This window comes from Salarias fasciatus, chromosome 10, assembly GCF_902148845.1.
Source record: "Salarias fasciatus chromosome 10, fSalaFa1.1, whole genome shotgun sequence".
Lineage (NCBI taxonomy): Eukaryota > Metazoa > Chordata > Actinopteri > Blenniiformes > Blenniidae > Salarias > Salarias fasciatus.
In genome coordinates, this window is record NC_043754.1 from 26,728,487 (window position 1) to 26,751,114 (window position 22,628).

At 49.0% G+C, this 22,628-nt stretch overlaps 1 protein-coding gene across 1 annotated transcript in view; it reads right to left on the reverse strand.

Annotated features, from left to right (window-relative positions):
* doc2b (double C2-like domains, beta) overlaps positions 1–22,628 on the reverse strand; it is a 111,269-nt gene that overhangs the window by 14,357 nt on the left and 74,284 nt on the right. The window contains exons 4-5 of the mRNA XM_030100351.1: positions 16,288–16,362; positions 4,679–4,788 (exon numbers count right to left, since the gene is read on the reverse strand). Coding sequence (XP_029956211.1) covers positions 4,679–4,788; positions 16,288–16,362 — 185 coding nt within the window. The remainder of the gene's footprint in view (positions 1–4,678; positions 4,789–16,287; positions 16,363–22,628) is intronic.

Below are 22,628 nucleotides of genomic sequence, written 5' to 3' on the forward strand. Positions count from 1 at the left end.
AAGGAGCCTGAGCTTGTGAGGGAGGTTGAGAGGTACCGGCTAGATATAGTCGGGCTCACCTCCACACATAGCCTGGGCTCTGGAACCCAACCTCTCGAGAAGGGCTGGACTCTCCACTTTTCTGGCGTTGCCCGCAGTGAGAGGCGGCGGGCTGGTGTGGGTTTGCTTATAGCCCCACAGCTCAGCCGCCATGTGTTGGAGTTCACCCCAGTGAACGAGAGGGTTGCATCCCTGCGCCTTCGGGTCGGGGATAGGTGCCTCACTGTTGTCTCGGCTTACGGGCCGAACAGCAGTGCAGAGTACCCGGCCTTCTTGGAGTCCCTGGGAGGGGTGCTGGACAGTGCTCCGACTGGGGACTCCATTGTTCTACTGGGGGACTTCAACGCCCACGTGGGGAGCGACAGTGAGACCTGGAAGGGGGTGATTGGATCGCACGGCCTCCCCGATCTGAACCCGAGTGGTGTTCTGTTATTGGACTTCTGTGCTAGTCACAGTTTGTCCATAACGAACACCATGTTCGAGCACAGGGGTGTCCATAAGTGCACTTGGCACCAGGACACCCTAGGTCGGAGGTCGATGATCGACTTTGTTGTCGTGTCATCTGACCTCCGGCCGCGTGTTTTGGACACTCGGGTGAAGAGAGGGGCAGAGCTGTCGACCGATCACCACCTGGTGGTGAGTTGGATTCGCTGGCGGAGGAGGAAACCAGACAGACTTGGCAGACCCAAACGTGTTGTGAGGGTCTGCTGGGAACGTCTGGCGGAACCCTCTGTCAGCATGGCTTTCAACTCCCACCTCCGGGAGAGCTTCTCTCATGTCCCGAGGGAGGCTGGGGACATTGAGTCCGAGTATACCATGTTCTCCACCTCCATTGTCGAAGCAGCTGCTCGGAGCTGTGGTCGTAAGGTCTCCGGTGCCTGTCGTGGCGGCAACCCCCGAACCCGGTGGTGGACACCGGAAGTAAGGGCTGCTGTCAAGCTGAAGAAGGAGTCCTATCGAGCCTTGCTGGCTCATGGGACTCCCGAAGCAGCTGACGGGTACCGGCAGGCCAAGCGAACTGCAGCCCGAGCAGTTGTGGAGGCAAAAACTCGGGTCTGGGAGGAGTTCGGGGAGGCCATGGAGGAGGACTATCGGTCGGCCTCGAAGAAATTCTGGCAAACCGTCCGGCGCCTCAGGAGGGGAAAGCAGGTCTCCGCCAACACTGTTTACAGTGGAGGTGGGGAGCTGCTGACCTCAACTGGGGATATTGTCGGACGGTGGAAGGAATACTTTGAGGACCTCCTCAATCCCATCGCCACGTCTTCCGTGGAGGAAGCAGAGGCTGAGGTCTCAGAGGTGGACTCGTCCATCACCCAAGCTGAAGTCACTGAGGTGGTTGGCAAGCTCCTCGGTGGCAAGGCACCGGGGGTGGACGAGATTCGGCCTGAGTACCTTAAGTCTCTGGATGTGCAGGGACTGTCTTGGTTGACACGTCTCTGCAACATCGCGTGGCGGTCGGGGACGGTGCCTCTGGATTGGCAGACCGGGGTGGTGGTCCCCCTGTTTAAAAAGGGGGACCGGAGGGTGTGCTCCAACTATAGGGGGATTACACTCCTCAGCCTCCCCGGGAAAGTCTATTCCAGGGTACTGGAGAGGAGGATCCGACCGATAGTCGAACCTCGGATCCAGGAGGAACAATGCGGTTTTCGTCCTGGTCGTGGAACAGTGGACCAGCTCTATACCCTCCATAGGGGGCTCTAGGGTTCGTGGGAGTTTGCCCAACCAGTCCACATGTGTTTTGTGGATTTGGAGAAGGCATTCGACCGTGTCCCTCGTGGTGTCTTGTGGGGGGTGCTCCGGGAATACAGAGTCCGGGGCCCCTTGTTAAGGGCCGTCCGGTCTTTGTATGACCGGAGTAGGAGTCTGGTCCGCATTGCCGGCAGTAAGTCGGACCTGTTCCCGGTGCATGTTGGACTCCGGCAGGGCTGCCCTTTGTCACCGGTTCTGTTCATAATCTTCATGGACAGAATTTCTAGGTGCAGCCAGGGGCCGGAGGGGGTCCGGTTCGGGAACCACAGGATTTCATCTCTGCTTTTTGCAGATGATGTTGTCCTGTTGGCTTCATCGAACCCGGACCTACAGCATGCACTGGGGCGGTTCGCAGCCGAGTGTAAAGCGGCAGGGATGAGGATCAGCAACTCCAAATCCGAGGCCATGGTCCTCGACCGGAGGAAGGTGGCTTGCCCCCTCCAGGTTGGTGGAGAGACCCTAGCCCAAGTGGAGGAGTTCAAGTATCTTGGGGTCTTGTTCACGAGTGGGGGACGGATGGAGCGTGAGATTGACAGGCGGATCGGTGCAGCGGCTGCAGTGATGCAGTCGTTGTATCGGTCCGTCGTGGTGAAGAAGGAGCTGAGCCGAAAGGCGAAGCTCTCGATTTACCGGTCAATCTACGTTCCCACCCTCACCTATGGTCATGAGCTTTGGGTCATGACCGAAAGGACAAGATCCCGGATACAAGCGGCCGAAATGAGCTTCCTCCGTAGGGTGGCTGGGCGCTCCCTTAGAGACAGGGTGAGGAGCTCAGTCACCAGGGAGGAGCTCAGAGTAGAGCCGCTTCTCCTCCACATCGAGAGGAACCAGCTGAGGTGGCTCGGACATCTGTTTAGGATGCCTCCTGGACGCCTCCCTAGGGAGGTGTTCCGGGCATGTCCCACTGGGAGGAGACCCCGGGGAAGACCCAGGACACGCTGGAGAGACTATGTCTCTCGGCTGGCCTGGGAACGCCTTGGGATCCTCCCAGAGGAGCTGGAGGAAGTGTCTGGGGACAGGGAAGTCTGGGCATCCCTGCTGAGACTGCTGCCCCGCGACCCGGCCCCGGATAAGCGGTAGAAAATGGATGGATGGATGGATATATATATATATATATATATATATATATATATATATATATATATATATATATATATATATATATATATATATATGTGTATATATATACATATATATATATATATATATGTATGATGCTTCATAGCTTCAGCTGGCTCAGATATATTTTTGACATGCAGTTGTTTCTGTGCTGCTTTTAGAGATTGATCCTCTTTTTAACAGTGTTGGGAATAACGGCGTTAGAATAAACGGCGTTAGTAACGGCGTTATTTTTTTCAGTAACGAATAATCTAATTAGTTACTTTTCCCATCGTTGCAACGCCATTACCGTTACTAAGAAAATGAAGTGGCGCGTTACTACTGACTGAATGAAGCGCGAGTGTCCGCTGCTGCCGCACACATCAGCTGCAGGAGAGAGCAGGGAGGAGGGGGGAGGGGGGAGGGGGGGGGCAATGAAGACGCGATGATGATTGGCTGGTGGACGGGCATGCCCTGCCCACGTGTCTCACTTGCTGCACGCGCTGACCGGTGAACACAACAAGACAGAGACAATGGCGTGAAGCTCGATCCCAGGATGTACAAAGTAGCGTTCTGAAACTGGAAGTCTCACTGGAAGACTTTACCCACGTCTGCCACATGCTAGCATGACACTTGCTGCTGCTGCTGCTGCTGCTGCTGCTGCTGCTGACCCGACCTGAGCCCAAACGCAGCAGGAGGGAGACGAGCCGCTCAGTTAAAACAAGCAACCAGCAGGCGACCAGAGCCGAGCTGAACACTGACTGCAGGTCCACTGGAACACAGTAGGCTTCATGTACAGTTACAGAGATTTGCACTACTTAATGGCCAGAAGTTTACATTTGTGTTTTCTTAACAGGCTGCAATTTAGTTCAAATAAATACTAAACGTTCTAAAATACTGTATAAAGTGTTTTTATTCTTCAATCAGTTGATATAAACACCTTTGATGTTATAGATGTTATAGAATGTGGTAATGTGTAGAACTTGAAAAATGTCAGTTACTTTGCTGAGTAACTAATTACTTTTTCAATGAGGTAACTAAGTTACTAACTCAATTACTTTTTGGGAGAAGTAATTTGTAATTCTAACTAATTACCTTTTTAAAGTAACTTGCCCAACACTGCTTTTTAAGGATGATTTTTTTCATTTCAGCTGTTTGTTTGTTTTTCAGTAGTTTGATCCACTTTTAGGATTTCAAGTCATTCAGAATATTAAAGCTGTTTTCAGTCTGGAGATGAAACCATTTCTGAAGAATAGTTTGTTCTGCAAATAAAAAGAACATTTTTTAAAAATTTATAGGTAATTTCTGGGAAAGTTTGATGGAGCCGCTGCAGAGAAGCTGAAGAGCCACAGGTTTCCCATCATGCTCACAGCATTCATTTACGGTGATTTCGAGTGAAAATGCAAAACTTTTGTTGTGTTTTCATTGTGTGTATACATGACAACACAGTCACACACTACACAACTTTTTGAAAACACGTGTCCATGGAAATTGGGGAAACAAGATGCTAGCTACATCATTACAGTGTTTCTGTTGTTGTCAATGAATGTCAACGAATATAATTTTCAAAATGAAAAACCTTCTGAGAGAAAAACAAAAACAATGTGTTTTCACTTCAAATGTGGTGTAAACGGAGTCGCAGCAATCAGATAAACGCCAAGTCCTGTACAGTCACAGTTCAACTAAATTAAGAAAACGCAGTCAGCTGAGAAAGCAGGGGATCAAACCGGGGTTCTGCACTGTGAGGAGAGAGTGATGACCACTGAAGCACAGCTGGGCGGCGGCGGCCTACCTGAGCGTTTTCCGGACCATGTCCTCGTCCGTGATGCCGTAGTAGGTCAGCGTCTCGCTCCACACCGGGTTGAGTGTGTTGTGCAGCGTCTTGGTCCGAAGCTTATTGGCCTGAAAGACAGAAACACCAGAGCCGTCCGTCAGCCGGCGCGTCGACGGAACGGCAGCAGGACTCAGGCAAAACATCCAGAAACCGAGAAAACGAGTGGCGGGTGGGGAACCCCCAGCGAGCCGGCTCCGTTAAAGCCTCCAGAGTCAGGAGAACGTGGCAGCAGAACATCAGGCCACACAGACGGCAAGAAATCAGCCAGAAAACACTCAGACGTTCTGAATGAAGACTTTAATTCAGCGGAAATGCCTTCAGTCAGACTCAGAATGAGGAAAACAAGAGTTCCTTCCAGAGCCACAGGGTTCTCCCTGCTGAACACAAACCGGTTGACTTCAGCAGTTCCAGGTCCCACCACCAGAGGGTGTCATGAGGAACCCTCATGATTTATCACTACGTCTGTTTTCAAGTCGTCTGGAAAAGAAGGTGCAAACTCAACGCTTCAAGTGCAAACTCATAAAAGTTTCACATTTACATGACAACGGTTTCTAACCAATGTCCGTCTCCACGGTAACAACAGAAACCATGAAAACAAGGGAACTGTGGGGCACATAACTGTGGAGGATTGTCCACTTGTTGTCTAAACTCAGCCTGAAGGTGTTCTTGCACCAGATTGTTGATCAGCTGATCACTAATGGAATATTTAGCTGATCAGGTGGTTTCAATGTTTTGAAGACACAACAAACACCTTTGATTAGCGTCACTCGGTGTGGACGCAGGAAGTGGACACGTCCTGTTTCTTCAACCCGACTGGAAATCAGCATATCGAGCAACACAGGTGTGATGGCAGAAAGGAATCATGGGAGAGGAGAGGAGGAGAGGAGGTGAGAAGGAGACGAGGAGGAGAGGAGGAGAGGAGAACATGTGACTGTGCTGAACTGATCAATCGGCTGCAGTGATTATCAGAGGTCTGCAGCGTTCCGTCGATCAGACAGTCTCCCGGCTGTCGTCACTCAGCCGACGCTCCTCATGTTTTCTCCATGCTTCATCAAGACGTCTGGAATAAGAAAATAAACAGACCGAACAGCGACGGCCTCAATCAATGACATGGATTATCTGCTTTCAGCAGAAACAACAAGAGGACACAGTGTGTTGATTCTGTTGTTTTCAACGTTTTCCCTCCATCCTTCTTCTTCGTCTGCTCTCTGTCCATCAGGAGGGAAGAACCGGAGCCTCCAGTAGAATCCAGCACTTTGATCAGGAAGTCTCGTCGCTTCATGTTAGTTTAATCAGTTCTGCTGAGCGAGAACCAAACACCTCATCTCAGTTCAGTCTGTGGTTTAGTGAGATTTTCTGAGGAGTTAGTGGAACACATGGTACAGCCCAGAACCACTACCACAACCAGGACCAGAACCAAGACTAAGAGAAGACCAGAACCAGCACGAGAACCAAGACCAGAGCCTAAACTAGAACCAAGACCAACACAAGATCAGAACCCAGACCAGACCCCAGACCAGACCCAAGACAAGAACCAAGACCAAGAGAAGGCCAGAGGCTCCAACCTGTCATGAAGTGAGGTTCCAGCCTGTGGCTCAGCCGTCTCCTGTCATGAAGTGAGGTTCCAGCCTGTGGCTCAGCCGTCTCCTGTCCTGAAGTGAGGTTCCAGCCTGTGTCTCAGCCGTCTCCTGTCATGAAGTGAGGTTCCAGCCTGTGGCTCAGCCGTCTCCTGTCATGAAGTGAGGTTCCAGCCTGTGGCTCAGCAGTCTCCTGTCATGAAGTGAGGTTCCAGCCTGTGGCTCAGCAGTCTCCTGTCATGAAGTGAGGTTCCAGCCTGTGGCTCAGCAGTCTCCTGTCATGAAGTGAGGTTCCAGCCTGTGTCTCAGCCGTCTCCTGTCATGAAGTGAGGTTCCAGCCTGTGGCTCAGCAGTCTCCTGTCATGAAGTGAGGTTCCAGCCTGTGGCTCAGCAGTCTCCTGTCATGAAGTGAGGTTCCAGCCTGTGGCTCAGCAGTCTCCTGTCATGAAGTGAGGTTCCAGCCTGTCATGAAGCTGTTTGTCCATCAACAAGTCATGGAGGTGAGCTCAGCTGTCATTCAGACACTTCATTACGGCGTGCGGCGTCATGCGGACCTCAGAGTGAAAGTCGAGGTGTTCTTCCTGGTTGGGGGGGGCGGGGGTAGGGGGGGTCACCTTGTTCATTTCACACTCTTCCTGCACAGAGCCACTAAGTGGATTGTTGGCAGGGCGGCGAAAAGCCGCGGAGGCGATCGGCTGAATTTCAATGGCAACGAATCCGGCGGGCGGCGGAAGGGGAGTCAATAAATCAGAACGTGGGGGGGGGGGTCTGACGGTGTGACTTGATTAAAGGTTTCCTGAGCCCCGGATCGTCCACCTCCTTCAGAACACGTCTGAGCAAAACGCTTCAGGCTTTCTGTCCACTGATGAGAGAATTAAGATCTGCAGCCTTCGTGGAGGTTTCTCTTCACCATGTGGGATATCAGCACGCCGTCCAGGGGGAGATGAGAGGGGCAACGCCATCCTGCACGATGTCGCCATCGTTTCATCAGCGGCGGTGAAGACGGCCTCACCCTGGAGGCTCCCATCACAGCGCTCTGCAGGATTTTCTCTTTTTGTTTCTCTTTCGTGTTTAAAATCCTCCAGAATGAAGGAAATGGGGAGATTTGAGGCGGAGGGAGGAACTTACACCCCGTATGGAATATTCAGCGAAGTGACAGTCGCCACAACGGAGGAGCCAGATGTGGGCCCACATGCCACAGACGTTGCAGACCAGATGTTGTGACTGATTCATGGAGATCCTGAAGCGTTCCCAGATCTTGTGTGTGTGTGTGTGTGTGTGTGTGTGTGTGTGTGTGTGTGGGGGGGGGGGGGGGGGGGGGGGGGGGGGGGGGGGCGGCGTCGGCTCTTCACCCTTTAACCTGCCAGAGTTTGGGGCCTTCCATTGTGTTGGATGGCGCTCTCAGAGGAGGCGGAGCTGCGGAGCGTGAAGCAGCAGAACTGATCTCCTCTTTAGCAGCTCCTAATGAGCCTCGCTCAACCAGCAAAATCATTATTTGTAGAGCGAGCGGAGAGGAAGGCAGAGCTGGGAGGGGTGAGGGCACGCTGTTCTAAGATGTGAGAGGAATCCCAGGCTGCATGCTCTCTTGTGTTTGAATTCCTGCACGTCCAGCAGTTAGCATGAGCACCAACTTCATTTATAAAGCACTTTAGAACGACCGCAGTGGAGCCGAGCGCCGCACAAAAGAACAAATCAAAGGAAGGGTCCGCCGTTCACACGGCGCATAAAACCATGAAGGATACCAACAATGAAAAACAGAACAAAAGGATGAAACCATCGGTAACACAACAGACTTTACAGTAAGAATAATTGATATATTTTTTGATGTGTTTTGTGTTTGAAGCTTTTTAAAATCAAGAAATTCATTCCTTTTTCATATTTAGTATAAAAAAATCATCAAAGAAACTTGTATACCAATGTTGACATCTGTAAATGTCGGAGATGGATCATAACAGCAATATTAGTATCAGATAACGGTTATTATTTTCAAATCAGCTTGGTTTTGGACTAGGTATTCTGAACTGGGTTGGCAGAACCGGATCAACTGAACCAGACCAGTCCAGACTTTCTCTGAATCTGTTCTCACTGATCATTCTTAAACAGTTGGCGGAGATATCTGCCAATGAGTGACACGTTTGTTAGTATGAGTAGTAGTAGTAGTATAAGTATGGAACAGGTGTCAAATTACAAGATCAAAAACAAATGAAGTCCACTTTCAGCAAGTCATTTATTCCTGACACTTATGTTTCACTAAACAGGAACCAACAGAGAAGTGTGTGTGTGTGTGTGTGTGTGTGTGTGTGTGTGTGTGTGTGTGTGTGTGTGTGTGTGTGTGTGTGTGTCTGTGTCTGTGTGTGTGTGTGAAGCTGTGGACGAGCCACCTGATGCCTTCTTGCGGTTCGTCTGAGTGATGAGATGTTCCAAAGAAGTTAAAGATTTCTCTGGTTCTGATTTCACTCAGAAGACACGACGGTTCCTCATAGGGTTCCTCATGAAGCTCCTCGAAACTTTTGTTCTATTTCATCCCTCCTGACCGCCACAAGATGGTGCTGAAGTCCTGACATTTAGTCAGAAGGAATCCCAGGGACCAACCTCACTGAGAAACCTCTGCAGAGCGAAGGACGACGCCCAGTGGATGGGTAGTAGTGGCATTCATGCTGTATCACTTAGAAAAAAAGGTGCTGGCATTGCCCAGGAGGCAGCGGCATGTATGTCGTCCATACTTGCCGCTATGGGAAGGAGGGAGGGGTACTCCTCTCATGGCAGCCCAAGGTGTGGACACTGCTCTGGTGGAGTGGCACCACACACCTGATGGTAGAGGGTGATCCACTGTCTGATAAGCATTAACGAATGGCATCCAGTGGGATAAGCGCTGCTTGGAAAGAGCAGAGCCTCTGTCAGGGCCTTCACAGAGGACTTACGAAAGTTTGTGGTGGTGTCCATTTAACATCTTAAGGCTCTGACCATGCACAATAGTTCTGCCCCGTCCCAAGCAATGCTCGATGAGAAGGTCATATCAAGCAAGCCTGGTAGACGGATTAGAACATTAACCCGGCAGCACCTTCGGGAGAAAAGTAATGTTCGACCTTCACCGTCCCGATGCCATCTCAGGCATGATGGATTGACAGAGCATGTACCTCACCCACATGGGTCGCTGAGGCCAGCAGAAAAACAGTCTTGGGTGACACCCACTGTAGCTCCACTGTTGCCAAGGGCTCACAGGAAGGCTGACACAAGCCCTCCAGCTCTAAGTGTAGGTCCCAGGCTGAAGCCCAAGGGGCTCTCAGCAGGTGAAACATCAGAGCCCTCTCAAGGAAAGTTGAAACCAGGTTGTGGCTCTTTGTTGTTGCATTTGCAAATTTAGCAAACCTACACCCTCAATATAGACAAGTAGCTCAGATGGTAGAGCAGGTCGTCTTATAACCGGAAGGTTGGCGGTTTGATCCCTGCTCCCGCAGGCGTTAAACTGTCTTTGTGTCCTTGGGCAAGACACTTCACCCACCTTGTCTAGTATGAAAGTTGTGAGAGTGAATGGTTGGTGGTGGTCGGAGGGGCTGATGGCGCAGATTGGCAGCCTCGCTTCCGTCAGTCTGCCCCAGGGCAGCTGTGGCTACAGCAGCAGCTTACCACCACCCAGTATGGTGTGAATGAATAATGGAATGCAATGTAAAGCGTCTTTGAGTGTCCTGAAAAGCGCTATATAAAACCAATGCATTATTATTATTTATTATTTAAAGACCGACATCCATCCAGAAGAGACTGTAAGAATTCCAAGACCGCGAGGACTGGGCAAAACACGGGGTCCTCCTTGTGGATATTGCACCACTTAACATTTTTCCATCGTACTGCAGCTAGGTGGACAGCTATATGCATGAACAGAGGTGTGAGGATTGGGGAGCCAAACCAGACCCCCGTGCTTGGACAACAGATCCCTCCTGTTGGGAAGACACCATCATTCACTGCGAGAAAGTCTGCACAGTAGAGGGAACCAAGCCCGAGCTGTCCAGAAGGGGGCCACCAGCAACAACATTCGGCCGTCCTGAAGGACTCTCTGGAGTGTGGGCACAATCAGAGGGAGTGGCGGAAAGGTGTAGAGGAGCCATCCTGGTGGTTTCCCTAAAGGACAACCAAAGTGGACACTGGGTCAATTCCTCTGAAGTGAAAAGGTTGTCCCTTGTCTTGTCATAAAGGCCCCAAATTGTGTGTACCACCTTCAGGTGGAGGCGCCAATGTCCCACCAGTGTGCAGGTGATTCTAGTCTCCCAGTAGAAACATGGCCTGCAGGCTGGCCAGACCTACGCAGTCACTGAGAGACCGATGGCAGCCAGGCGGACTAGGTGCGGCCCTAATGGTTGATGTGCAAGACAGCCAAGGTGTTGTCTGACCATACCAGTACATGCCATTCCTTCAGGTATAGCAAGAAGTGTCTAAGGGCCAGGTGTACTGCTGTAGCTCCAGCGTACTGATGTGTTGTCCCACACATGCCATCGTCCCGGTACCGTTCTGTGTTTCCAGAAAGCACCCCACCCTAAGAGACTGGAATCCATGGTGATGGTCTCGCGGCAGTCTGGGGCCATGCCCAATGGGACCCTTCTCAACAACCAAGTCCTGTCTCTCTATGGGGCCAGGGCCAATAGAGACTGCTGTGACAACCTCAGCTTCTAGCAATGGTGGTGCTGCTTGGCATCCCGGTGGAAGCCATTCAACCACCTCTGCAGGGGATGCAATGACAGCATGCATGTCAGCTTGCTCAGAAGTTGCAGGAAAGTGATGTATGGCAACAATCTGTTCCTCCGGGAGAATGTGAGGAGGTGAAGAACATGGGTCACACTGCGATGGGGTGACCAGGCCCTCATCATCATGGTGTCTAAGGTCATTGAAATGAGGTTACCCTCTTCGAGGGGTTCAGACACGACTTCTGTAGAACTGAGCCTGCAACAACAAGGGGGAAAGCGCAGCCTTCACAACTTGAGTGAAAACCTTTGGTGAGAGGGAGAGCCTAAAGGGGCGCACCCTGAACTGTAAGTGGTGGCCCCTGTAGGATAACTGAAGAAATCACCTGTGCTGAGGTGTAATAGGGACATGAGTCGATCCTATGGTGACACTGGAACTTAATACCTTTTTAGGGTCGCCCAGAGGTCACAGGTGACATTGTTGGTATGCATACTCAAACTGCGCATGCGAGAAGGAAACATTCGGTGCTTTCAGCACCGCCTTCTGGTGGTCAGGAGGGATGAAATAGAACACTCCCTTTGAAGAAATCAGATAATATGTGGTGAGAAATTCAGTAAAACTTCGGTTTAAAGGAAGAAAGGATGACTCAGGGACTGACGTCACACTGAGACGTGTCAGTCAGTATTTTTAGCCTGGAAGCACAGTGGCTGGTTGATCTGAGGAAGAGACCTGTTCATTCAGCGTTCTGAGACAGAACATACTCTGGACGCCACTGGGTGAGGTCTCTGGTTCGGATACGTTCAGAGTTTCTCCAGCTGGGAGGTTAACGGGGGGGCGGGGACGTCCAATTCACGCCGACAGCTTGCAGATCTGTTTTATGGGTTCATTCCATCTGCTGTGTGACAATCCCATCACACTGCTCTTTCTTTTTTTAACTGTTTTATCTCATTTAACACTGTGAAAATCAGCGTTCTCTCAACAACAATGGTTTTATAGAGAGGGAGGGCAAACACACGGGGATGTTACACTGACAAAAATAACTGTGTGTGAGTGTGTGTGGAGGCTTGACTCACAGCTTTAGCCACATATTTCAGCATTTAATCTCAATTCAACACATTTGTATGGCGTTATTCCAGAGAAGCAGTATGGAGGGGTTGAGCTCAGAATGAAACTTCCGAAACAGCTTCAGCTTCACTCTGCAGGGCTGCAGGAAGCTGTGCTCTCTCCACGCTGGACACAGAGACATGCAGTGTGGAACTGGACGGATTGAAAGTGAGCTCTCTTCCAGAAAAACGCTCCTTGCTGCTTTTTGAAGGGTTCGATTCGCCGCGCTGGCAGTTCGCTCGGGGGAAATCTACTGATTCATTCATCAATTTGGTCTGCAGGTGAAATATATTCAGACTTCTGCAGAGCCCAGAGGATGGATGCACCTCATATGCACGACACGAAGTGACGCATCAAGGCAGCCATTCATAACCTTTTTCTTCAGAGACAAACTTTCACCATTAGAAACCCAGACGACGCCTCCTGTACAGTTATTAAAAAAAGATGAAGGAACCTCAAAACACACTCATGTTTCTTTGCTGTATTCAGTTCCTCTGAGGATGAAACAGTTCTGCAGGTGAAATCCTGTATGCTTGTGAGCACGTCTGTAAATCGACACTGTTACATTGTGAGGGTAGTGGGATGCTGGTGAGGCGTGATACAGTCGTCACATGATGCACTTTGAACCAATACGGTTCCTGATCTCTCTACACAAGCTTGATGCCCCGCCCCTTTATCTATGCCCCGCTCCTTTGTTGTGACAGCCAGACTACGGAGAAGGAAAGTGTTTAAGACTGAGTAGAAATGAGCTGAAACTTTAAACGTCTCAGTTTCCATGAAGAACAATCATGTTATGTGGAGAGCATGCTGAGAGAAGCAGGAGCGACGTCAGATCAGCTACATTTGAATCAATGTCTAGACTGAGGTGTTTTCAAGACAACAGATAACTTTAAGACATAAAAAAAAGTTTCACCTCTTTAATCAGAGGCATCAAACACATTTTTAGTTGAGGCTCCACATTCAGTCCAGTCCCTGAGCTGGACTGGAAAAATAGAGCCACAACAACTTTTAAAGTTAAACTTCAAAGTTTTTGTTGATGGTGTAAATGTCCATATTTCCATAAAACCAAATAACTGCTGTACTCTCAGCATCAAGCCATTTTGAACGACTCCTGCTGAAGATTGTTCTGAAGTGACAGTTATTTCACACTGTTCGTTTTGAGGCATTTCTTCACAGAGCTTCAGAGATCTGCATGTTCCGCTTCATTTTTGGAAATGTGAATGAGGTTTCCTCTGATTTAAAATTATGCAGATCATCGCCGAAGTGGAAAACATGATGTGGTTTCAAAGCGTGCGCACTCACAGTAAACGAGGGGGGCGTTCGGTAGCAGCTGCTGCTAGTAATAAAAAGCAAAGGGATGCTTGGCAGCACCTGCTAAATACCGCTCCCCCTCATTTCACAGGAGTACAGACACTTCGGTGTGTCTAACTCTTTATTTATGTCTCTTTAAATTCACCAGAGTGATGAGAAGCATTATGAAAAGCTGCTTTGGGCAGTGACTCCTGAATCCTGAATGGACTCCGTCCTCGTAACAGCAACATCAACCACATCGAAGGTTCAGAAGCATCAGTCCTCTTTGACAGAGGCTAGGATAGCATTAGCATGACGGCAATCTGTGTGAACATCCAGATCATAGAGCGTCTTCCTCCTCTAACATCCAGACCACACTGGCTGGATGACTTTACAGTGTCTCAGACATACGATGATACTACTGACACAAACAGGCTCATACAGTACATGTTTACTTGGCCAATTACAGTCTTTCACAAAGTTAATCGCACAGCACGGAGTTGTAATTAAAGCCTCATTTTTGCACAATCAGATTATTGAGAGTAAAAATGTGCCGTTGTTGTTAAACTTCCAAGTGTTGATCCTCATTTGGTTTTCCAGGAGCTTTCAGAGCTTTCCGTGATAATCAGTCAATTTTAAGAGGCTTAGATGTTGGATCAGCAAACAGTTTCTCTCTGTTTCTCGAGCTGCTAAGCTTTACGTTCCAAAGTGTTTTGAAGAATTTACAAAGACAAATGTGGAGAGATTGTATCTAATCTATCCTATGTACATTCTCAATCTATTCTAAACTATTTCCTCACATCCCAAAGCACTTAGTGTCCAAAACACAGACACTCATGGACCAGGCGAGACAGGGATGAGCGCCGTCATCATGCAAATGAGGGAAAGTGAAAGTTTGTGTAAACGCTCTGACTCTATCCCGGTGGAAGTCTCCTAGTGAGTTTACCACTGTTAAAGAGTTAAGAGGGGTAAAGCAGATCTGCCACTGCCAGGCCACATTACAGAGGGAAGAGTGGAGGGAAAAGAAAGCTGCCGGTACAAACCAGGAAGAGATGACAACTGGAGAGGTGAGAGAGCAGGAGATGTGACTCAGGTGGACCAATCATTTCAAGGCTTTGCCTTTTAAAAATATGCTTTTGTAGAAGGTTCACATTCATAGGGTTTGTGTTAGAATCAAGGATCTGAATGAAAGAATCAAGAGCATCAAGGACCGCAGTCAGACGCAAGCACGACAAAGAATTCACCTTCTGAAAAAAACCAGGAAGAATCTTTCTGCCGTTGGTTTAAATGTGGTTGTAAAGTGGAATCTGACCAACTAAGAGCCAGCAGAGCTTCTGAAGCTCCATCTGCTGGAGGACATCCAGCCACAACGCCGAGCAGACCGAAACCCGACAAACACGATCAGACCGAAACCCGACAAACACGATCAGACCGAAACAAGAGCACAGTCAGACTGAAACCCCAGAAACACCGATCAGGCTGAAACATGAGCCGCGTCGGTCAGTCGGTGTGAAGTGTCGACCAGACCTAACCTGACTCTGACTGCCTTCATACAACGTTTCAACTACAGACTCTTCCTTTTCACATTTTCATTTAACAAACTTTTTAATTTCCACCGCAACGTTTTGATAACTGTCTTTTTCCGAACAGCAGAAACACTGAACACAAGCTTTCCAAAAGTTCCACTTTGGGAGCCGTTTTCAAATAGTTTCATTTCCAGTGGCTCCGAGCGCTGTTGTCATGTGAAAGGAAACTAAAACACAATGCAAGTTTCCAGTTTTCCACTGGAAAGGGTCGTGAAAACAGGCTCCTGAAGCGTCTTTCTGCTGCTTGTCCAGGCGTCACCCCTCTGGATCTCCTCTGGACCCTCTGGATCTCCTCTGGACCCCTCAACCCCCATGGACTCTGGTTTGGTCCTGTTTTTTGAAGCACACTTTAATATTCTATAAAAACAACATATTAAGTCATAAAACGGGAGTTCTTGGTGGATTATCCACAGCTTGCATGATGAATTATTTGTTTTGTTCAGTATTCCGGAGATCTTGAGGAAAGGCTTGACACCTGGATTTCTTCTGCTGCTCCTGAAAACAGCTCAAGCTCGGCTGGAACCCATCGGTTCTTTTAATAATCTCCAGAAGAAAGCAATGTATGAGTCTGACCATCTTCATTCAATTAAAAGATTTGTTTCCCACATTCTTAACACTCCTTACAGCTAACTCGTCCTTTTTTATCTCTTGACATTGTGCTTGGTTTGGTGACAGTAAAATTATGACCTGAAGCCACTAACGTTGATGGAAGCAATCAGTTTTATTACACTGCGTTATAACTGATAAACTCTGATTCAATTAAGCAGACTCCTATTTTTGGAAATGCTATTACTTTATTTGCCTTCAATCAAATTGTAAATGTATTATCAAGCTTTGTAAGTCGTAAAGGGTTTATTTTTTGTATTTTTATGACCTTCAGACTGACTTGACTGATCTCAAAAGAACACAAATGTGGAACAACACAAACCACCAAAGACTCCATTCATGTTTTATTCAAGACCTTCTAACCCGAGACCGAATCAAGACCAAAACCAGATCATCCCAAGACCAAGAGAAGACCAACAGGTCCAGGGTTAGGTCTGACAGAAGACTTCATGTGATACTCGCTGGGTTGTATCAGATATCTGCAGTATCAGTACTGATACTTGTTATCGGTATCCAAGACTCGTCGCTTTGCTTCAAACCCGGTCTCTCCGCTCAGGTCCAGGTTAAACATTCTGTTTTGGAAACCGGTGAGTCTCGTATCGTGATATGTTGATGCTTATGCATTTCTATGTTAAAGGACTGAATTGTAATGACTGCATGAGCGTCATGATGACCGGGGTGAGGCGGGGACGGAAACGTGGAAGCACGTTTTAATCATCTGGGTACAAACCTTGCTGGCGCCGGGCAGAAGGTGCAGCTTGACGTACGGATCTGACAGCCCGTTGTGGTCCATCGGTTTGAGCCCCTGTGGAGCAAACCAAGAGAAACACTCATGAATCAAAGGGAAAAAACTCAACCACTTTATATTCTGAGGATTTTCTGCTGCAATGGATGTTTGACTAAAAATGGGACGGCTCAGAGGGAAGAGGAGAATTTACCAGAACAGACTGACATCTTGAATTCTCAACATGTGGGGTCTAAAAGTGGAAGCTGATCTACTAACAGGACCACCCGAAGACGAAGTCTGGAAGACGCACAAAATAACAGAATCAATTCAGAGCGTTCGCCTTCATGATGATGGAAAATCAGGCGTGTGCTCCAAAATCCTGGAAGAGCGTTGTCATGAGAGATCCATGTACTGGAAACATTTCTACTGTTTTTAGGCCCCATTTCCATGATGACTTTTCAAGTGAGGGCACAGCGTTGTTGCGTTTTCAAATGAGTCTGTTTACATGGAAACATTCTGAATGTACTGAACACATGTGAGGAGCAGCATTTCAAGTTGTGTTTTTATTGGCTCCAGGCTCCGTTGTCATGGAAACGGATCCTCAAACACAATGAAAGTGTTTCACTTTCACTTGAAATCATTTCTGTCTGGATGGAGCCTCTGAAGCTTTTTGGGATCTTTTATTAGTTAGGTTTTATTTTCCCACTGAGAAGAAATATCAATTAAAAAGGAGAACATCCTTTCAGGCCACAGCCATTAATTCAGCTTTTTCCTGTCTTCTTCCAAAAGTGCTGGAATGAAAACAAATGTGGAGTTCATTTGGAAACCCTGATGGAGACTAATAGAGGAGCTGGGCTCAGAGCCCGGCGCTCAGCAGGAGCTGCTGGCAGCGAAAAGCCACACTGATCCAACCAGCATCTTCCTCCTCCAGAATCCAGATTATAGAGCATCTTCCTCCTCCAGAATCCAGATTATGGAGCATCTTCATGCTGCTCTAACATCCAGATTATAGAGCATCTTCCTCTCACTAAGGAGCAGTGCTACCAGCTAAGCTAATGTTTCACCACATCATGTGAGTATTTTTAGAACAGGCTGAAATTAGGAGGTAAACACAGATTTCAGTTTTTCTGTTTTATTTTCAGTAGCTATTGAAACTTTTAGAAGGTTGAACTTCTGACGAATCAGTTACTCAATTTCAGAAATGTGTCTTCTCCCTTGTGATGAATAAACATGTATCTCTGCTGTGTAAAGGGAGTCATAGCACAGCTGGCCTTGATCTGCCCACAGCCTCCTTTCAGACACGTTTATTCAGCTCGGAGGTAAAACGTCGCTCAATGGACTTTTCTTTTCACGCTCATTAAACGTTCACTCCAGCCCCACTCAAGGTTTTCTTTTGTTTTCATATGAAGAGAGCAGAGAGAAAAAGACAACTTTCTGCTCAAACGCAAGCGAAGAAATGACCCACGATGATGGAAATTTGGTTTGATGGCAACGTCGTGATTCGCTGAAACGCTGAATGAAACACAATGTTTAATCTTTATGAAGTGTTCCCTCATCATTTAAACTTTGGCAGAGTCACTCTGAGGACAATCAGGAACAAACTGGAAACATTTTCATCTTTTACAGGCCATTCATTGGAATAGAACAAATTATTATTTAATTATATTCATCACTTTAAAGTTATGACTGATCATAAGGCATTTTTTTTAACTAAAGGTGACAAATTTCATTATTTTGAGCTGAAGAAGTCTCAAAATTAGAGCTCAGGATTTCTGTAAAATATGCTGTTGTTTACCACCGTTCTAATATATAACATTTCACTAGATCCAGTTATTGAACGCACCAGTCTTCTGTGTAGATGTACATAAATTATTCATATTTTCCACTACACCCAAGTGAACCAGAGGGTCGTGTCCCTGCGTGTCCCTGGGGACAGGCGTCTCACTGTTGTCTCAGCTTCTGGGCCAAACAGCAGTCAGGGTACCCGGCTGTGTTGGAGTCCCTGGGAGGGGTGCTGGACCGTGCTTCGACTGGGGACTGCATTGACCCACATGGGCAGCGACATCGAGACCTGGAGGATGGTGACTGGGTCGCACGGCTTCCCTGATCTGACCTGTTATTGGACAACTGTGCTAGTCACAGTTTGTCCATAACAAACACCATGTTCGAGCCCAAGGGAGTCCACAAGTGTACTTGGCACCAAGACACCCTAGGTCGGAGGTCGATGATCGACTTTGTTGTTGTGTATCTGACCTCTGACCTCTGACCTTGTGCCTTGAACACTCGGGTGAAGAGAGGAGCAGAGCTGTGGACCGATCACCACCTGGTGGTGAGTTGGATTCGCTGGCGGAGGAGGAAACCGGACAGACTTGGCAGACCCAAAGGTGTTGTGAGGGTCTGCTGGGACCGTCTGGTGGAACCCTCTGTCAGCAGGGATTTCAACTCCCACCTCCAGGAGAGGGGGCTTTCTAGATCTTGAGGTTGGGGACATTGAGTTGGAGTGGACCATGTCGAAGCAGCTGCCTGGAGCTGTGGTCGTAACCATGGCAGCAAACCCCGAACCCGGTGGTGGACACCGGTAGTAAGGGCTGCCGTCAAGCTGAAGAAGGAGTCCCATCGAGTCTTGTTGGCTCATGGGACTCCAGAAGCAGCTTAAAGCTCGTGTCCGGAGTTTTGAAAGAGAGGTTTTTTTAATCCAACGTCTTGAGGTTCCCTCCCTCTGCGTTCGTGAGCGACCAAGCCTCGCCCCTTTAATTGTGCTCGCGCATTACCTGTGGGGTCAGAATGAGAGCCTCCGAGTCCGCAGCATCCTGCATGTTCAGCCGTTTACGGTGGATGTTCAGCAGACAGTGGATATATCCGAGGTGAGTGTAAAGTCTCTCTGGCTGCGACACACGTTGATTGACAGCATGACAAAGCGGAACCTCGAAGTCTATTGGCTGAAGCTGACCGGCGCTTTTTCGGATAACATTGGGGTCTATGAGACGAAGGTGGAGCTCTTAAATAAATTTTTATATTGCTTTATGCTAACATTATATCATAGTATCAAACCACACTGATACATTTAAGCTTTGTTAAAAAATGGTACATACATTGGAAACAAACGGAAACTCCGGACACGAGCTTTAAAGGTACCGACAGGCCAACTGAACTGCAGCCCGAGTGGTTGTGGAGGCAAAAACTCGGGTCTAGGAGGAATTCAGGAGGACATGGAGGAAGACTATCAGTCAGCGTTGAAGAAATTCTGGCAAACTGAATACTTCGAGGACTTCCTCAATCCCATCTTAACATCTTCCGTGGAGGGAGCAGAGGCTGAGGTCTCAGAGGTGGACTGAAGTCTGAGGTCTCAGATGGACAGGTGGTTGGTAAGCTTCTTGGTGGCAAGGAACCAGGGGTGGATGGATGTGATTCGACCTCAGTACCTTATGTCTCTGGACATGATGGGATTGCCTTGGTTGACGCGTTTCTGTCACATCGCATGGCATCGGGGACAGGGTCTCTGGATTGGCAGACCAGGGTGGACCACCGGAGGGTGTGCTCCAACTACAGGGGGATCACACTCCTCAGCCTCCCTGGGAACATCTATTCCAGGGAAATGTGGTCCGGTTCAGGGACCCGGGGCCAGAGGGAGTCCGGTTCAGTAATCACAGGATTTCATCTCTGCTTTTAGCAGATGATGTTGTCCTGTGAGCTTCATCAAACCTGGACCATCATGCACTGGGGCAGTTTGCAGCAGTGTCTGAAATGATGGGGATGAGGATCAGCACCTCCAAATCTGAGACCGTGGTGCTGGTCTGGAAGACGGTGCTCTGCAAATGAGCTTCTTAGGGTGGCTGGGTGCTCCGTGAGAGACAGGGGGAGGAGTTCAGCCACCAGGGAGGAGCTCGGAGTAGAGCCGCTACTCCTCCACATGGAGAGGAGCAGTGAGGAGGCTCGGGCATGTGTTCAGGATGGAACTTCCTGGACGCCTCCCTGAAGGAGTTCCGGGCATGTCCCACCGGGAGGAGACCCCAGGGAAGACCCAGAACACGCTGGAAGGACTAAGGCTGAATCCCATTTCACCCCTTAGCCCTCCCCCTTGGCCCTACCCCTTGTTTTGCGCGTTCACGTGGAGGGTAGGGTGTCCCAGTTGTCATTATGACGGAGGGGTAGGGCCAAGGGGGAGGGCTATTCACCCCTCCAAACGGAGATTCTCCCGAGGATCACTCCAAACGGAGGGGTATGATCCAGTGGCGGCCGGTGGCAAGGGGCGCTTGTTTTGTCCACCTACACCGTCAGTGGCGGGCGGGGTTAGTTCACTTCCGCCTTGGCGGGGGCGCTCGTTTCCACACCCGCGCATTCCAGGCACATTCCAAACACAACAGATAGACGACTGTTTTCAAAAAACTGGTTTCTTCAACACCGCCCGCCTGGAATGCACGGGAAGGAAACGAGCGCCCCCGCCAATGCGGAAGTGAATGCCTTTTCACCTGAAACGTTGGGTAAACGGGGTGTCAGTTTTGTAAATACATTTATTCTCCTGATGAAGTTGTAAAGTTTCCATTAGTTCTCCTGAAGTGGTTCCCCCTTCTGCTGTTTAGTTACTCTGTTGAAACAGAAACACGCATTCATCCACTTGTCACTGCCGTCTGCTTGGAGCAGCATTGAGTTGATGATTATTATTTTTTAATTGGACATTTATAGTGTCTTTTTCCTAAAATATCTTTTCCATTGAATTCACCCAAAATTTGCCTAAATATGAGGGTTTTTCATAGATTTAAAAATAGACATGGACACTCACACTCCTACATCATTTCTGAGCAGCAGCATGTTGGTGAGAGAAACAGACATCTATTCTGAACATATGTAAACATCTAGAGCTGCTGCTCAGACCTGACTGACTTCAGAAAAGCTGCAGGAGCTGGCAGATGTGGGGCAGATGTGGCGACTCGCCCTGTGAAGGGCTACAGGCAGACGTGAGGAGCGACGAGGCAGCAGGAGGAAGAAGTGAAGCAAAGCTGCAGAATATCGCGCCGCTTCACGGTGAATTATGAAAATGAGGCGAAGCAACAGTCAACGCTCACTTTCCAACCCCAATCTCTCCCAGCCGTGACCCCTCGCTCCGCAATCTCCTTTCTTATTTTCTCCCCCCTGATCCACGCGTCAAACGCTCTGCTCTGTGTAACAAGCTCCACCTGCAAACATGAAGACTCCACTCGCATTCTCCCCTCGTGTGTGTGTGTGTGTGTGTATACAGAAACTCTGAGCACAAAGCAGCTGGAAGCCGGAGCGTCTCCTCGCCCGGGGCTCCTCCTCCAGTGATTGGTCGGTTCTGCCTTTACGGCCACCTCTGGCTCCTGAGATGTTTCTCTTTCTGCTGATACTCAGACGCAGGCTTGTGTTTGTCCACACAAATAAGCCATTAAGACGGCGCCGAGGGGGCTGATTGGGGGGTTAAAGTGCCGTGTTCATCTACTGCTATTGTTCCCTTCAGCAAACACCTGAGCTGCAGATGAGCTGAGGTGTGTGTGTGTGTGTGTGTGTGTGTGTGTGTGTGTGTGTGTGGGGGGGGGGGGGGGGGGGGGGGGGGTTGGGAATGAAAAGACAGCTGCACCACGCTGCTGATTGTGCGAGCACGCCGTGAATGCTCGCCTGATCATAATTACGGAGGCTGGGAGGAGAAATGACCGCCGCGGAGGGCAGATGGGAGTGTGTCCACGTTCCTCCCATCCCTCACGCCGAGGAGAGCTGCTCGTCAATCACACACTTTAAATGCTGTGAAATGAAGTTGGGATTACGGGGAGGGAGCTGCTGACAAGTAGAAAGACTCCAGGAGGAGCGGAAATAATGGAAACTTCACAGCGTCACCAGCAGCAGGGGGGTGTAGTGATGTACAGCTCACAGAGCCAAGACCCGTTTACACCGCAACGTTTCATTTCACAGAAGTATTGTGTTGGCATGGCAATGCTTCGAAAACAGCTGTTTCCACGGCAACAGCAGTAATGCTGAAAATGATGCAGTAATCATGGTAGACCACTAGTTGGTGCTGCTGACTATGCAGAAAACAATACACTGTAAACATCAATGGAGGCCACGGACATTCACAGGGCAGAACACCACGCTGGATTATTGTTACGGTGACTGCCAACTCTAAAGCTACCAAGTCCAGGAGAATCTGGACTGGAATCAGGACCAGGATCAGGAGAATCTGGACCAAGACCAGGAGAATATGTACTGGAACCAGGAGCAGGACCAAGACCAGGAGACTATGGACCAGGACCAGGAGAATATGGACCAGGACCAGGAGAATATGTACTGGAACCAGGAGCAGGACCAAGACCAGAAGACTATGGACCAAGACCAGG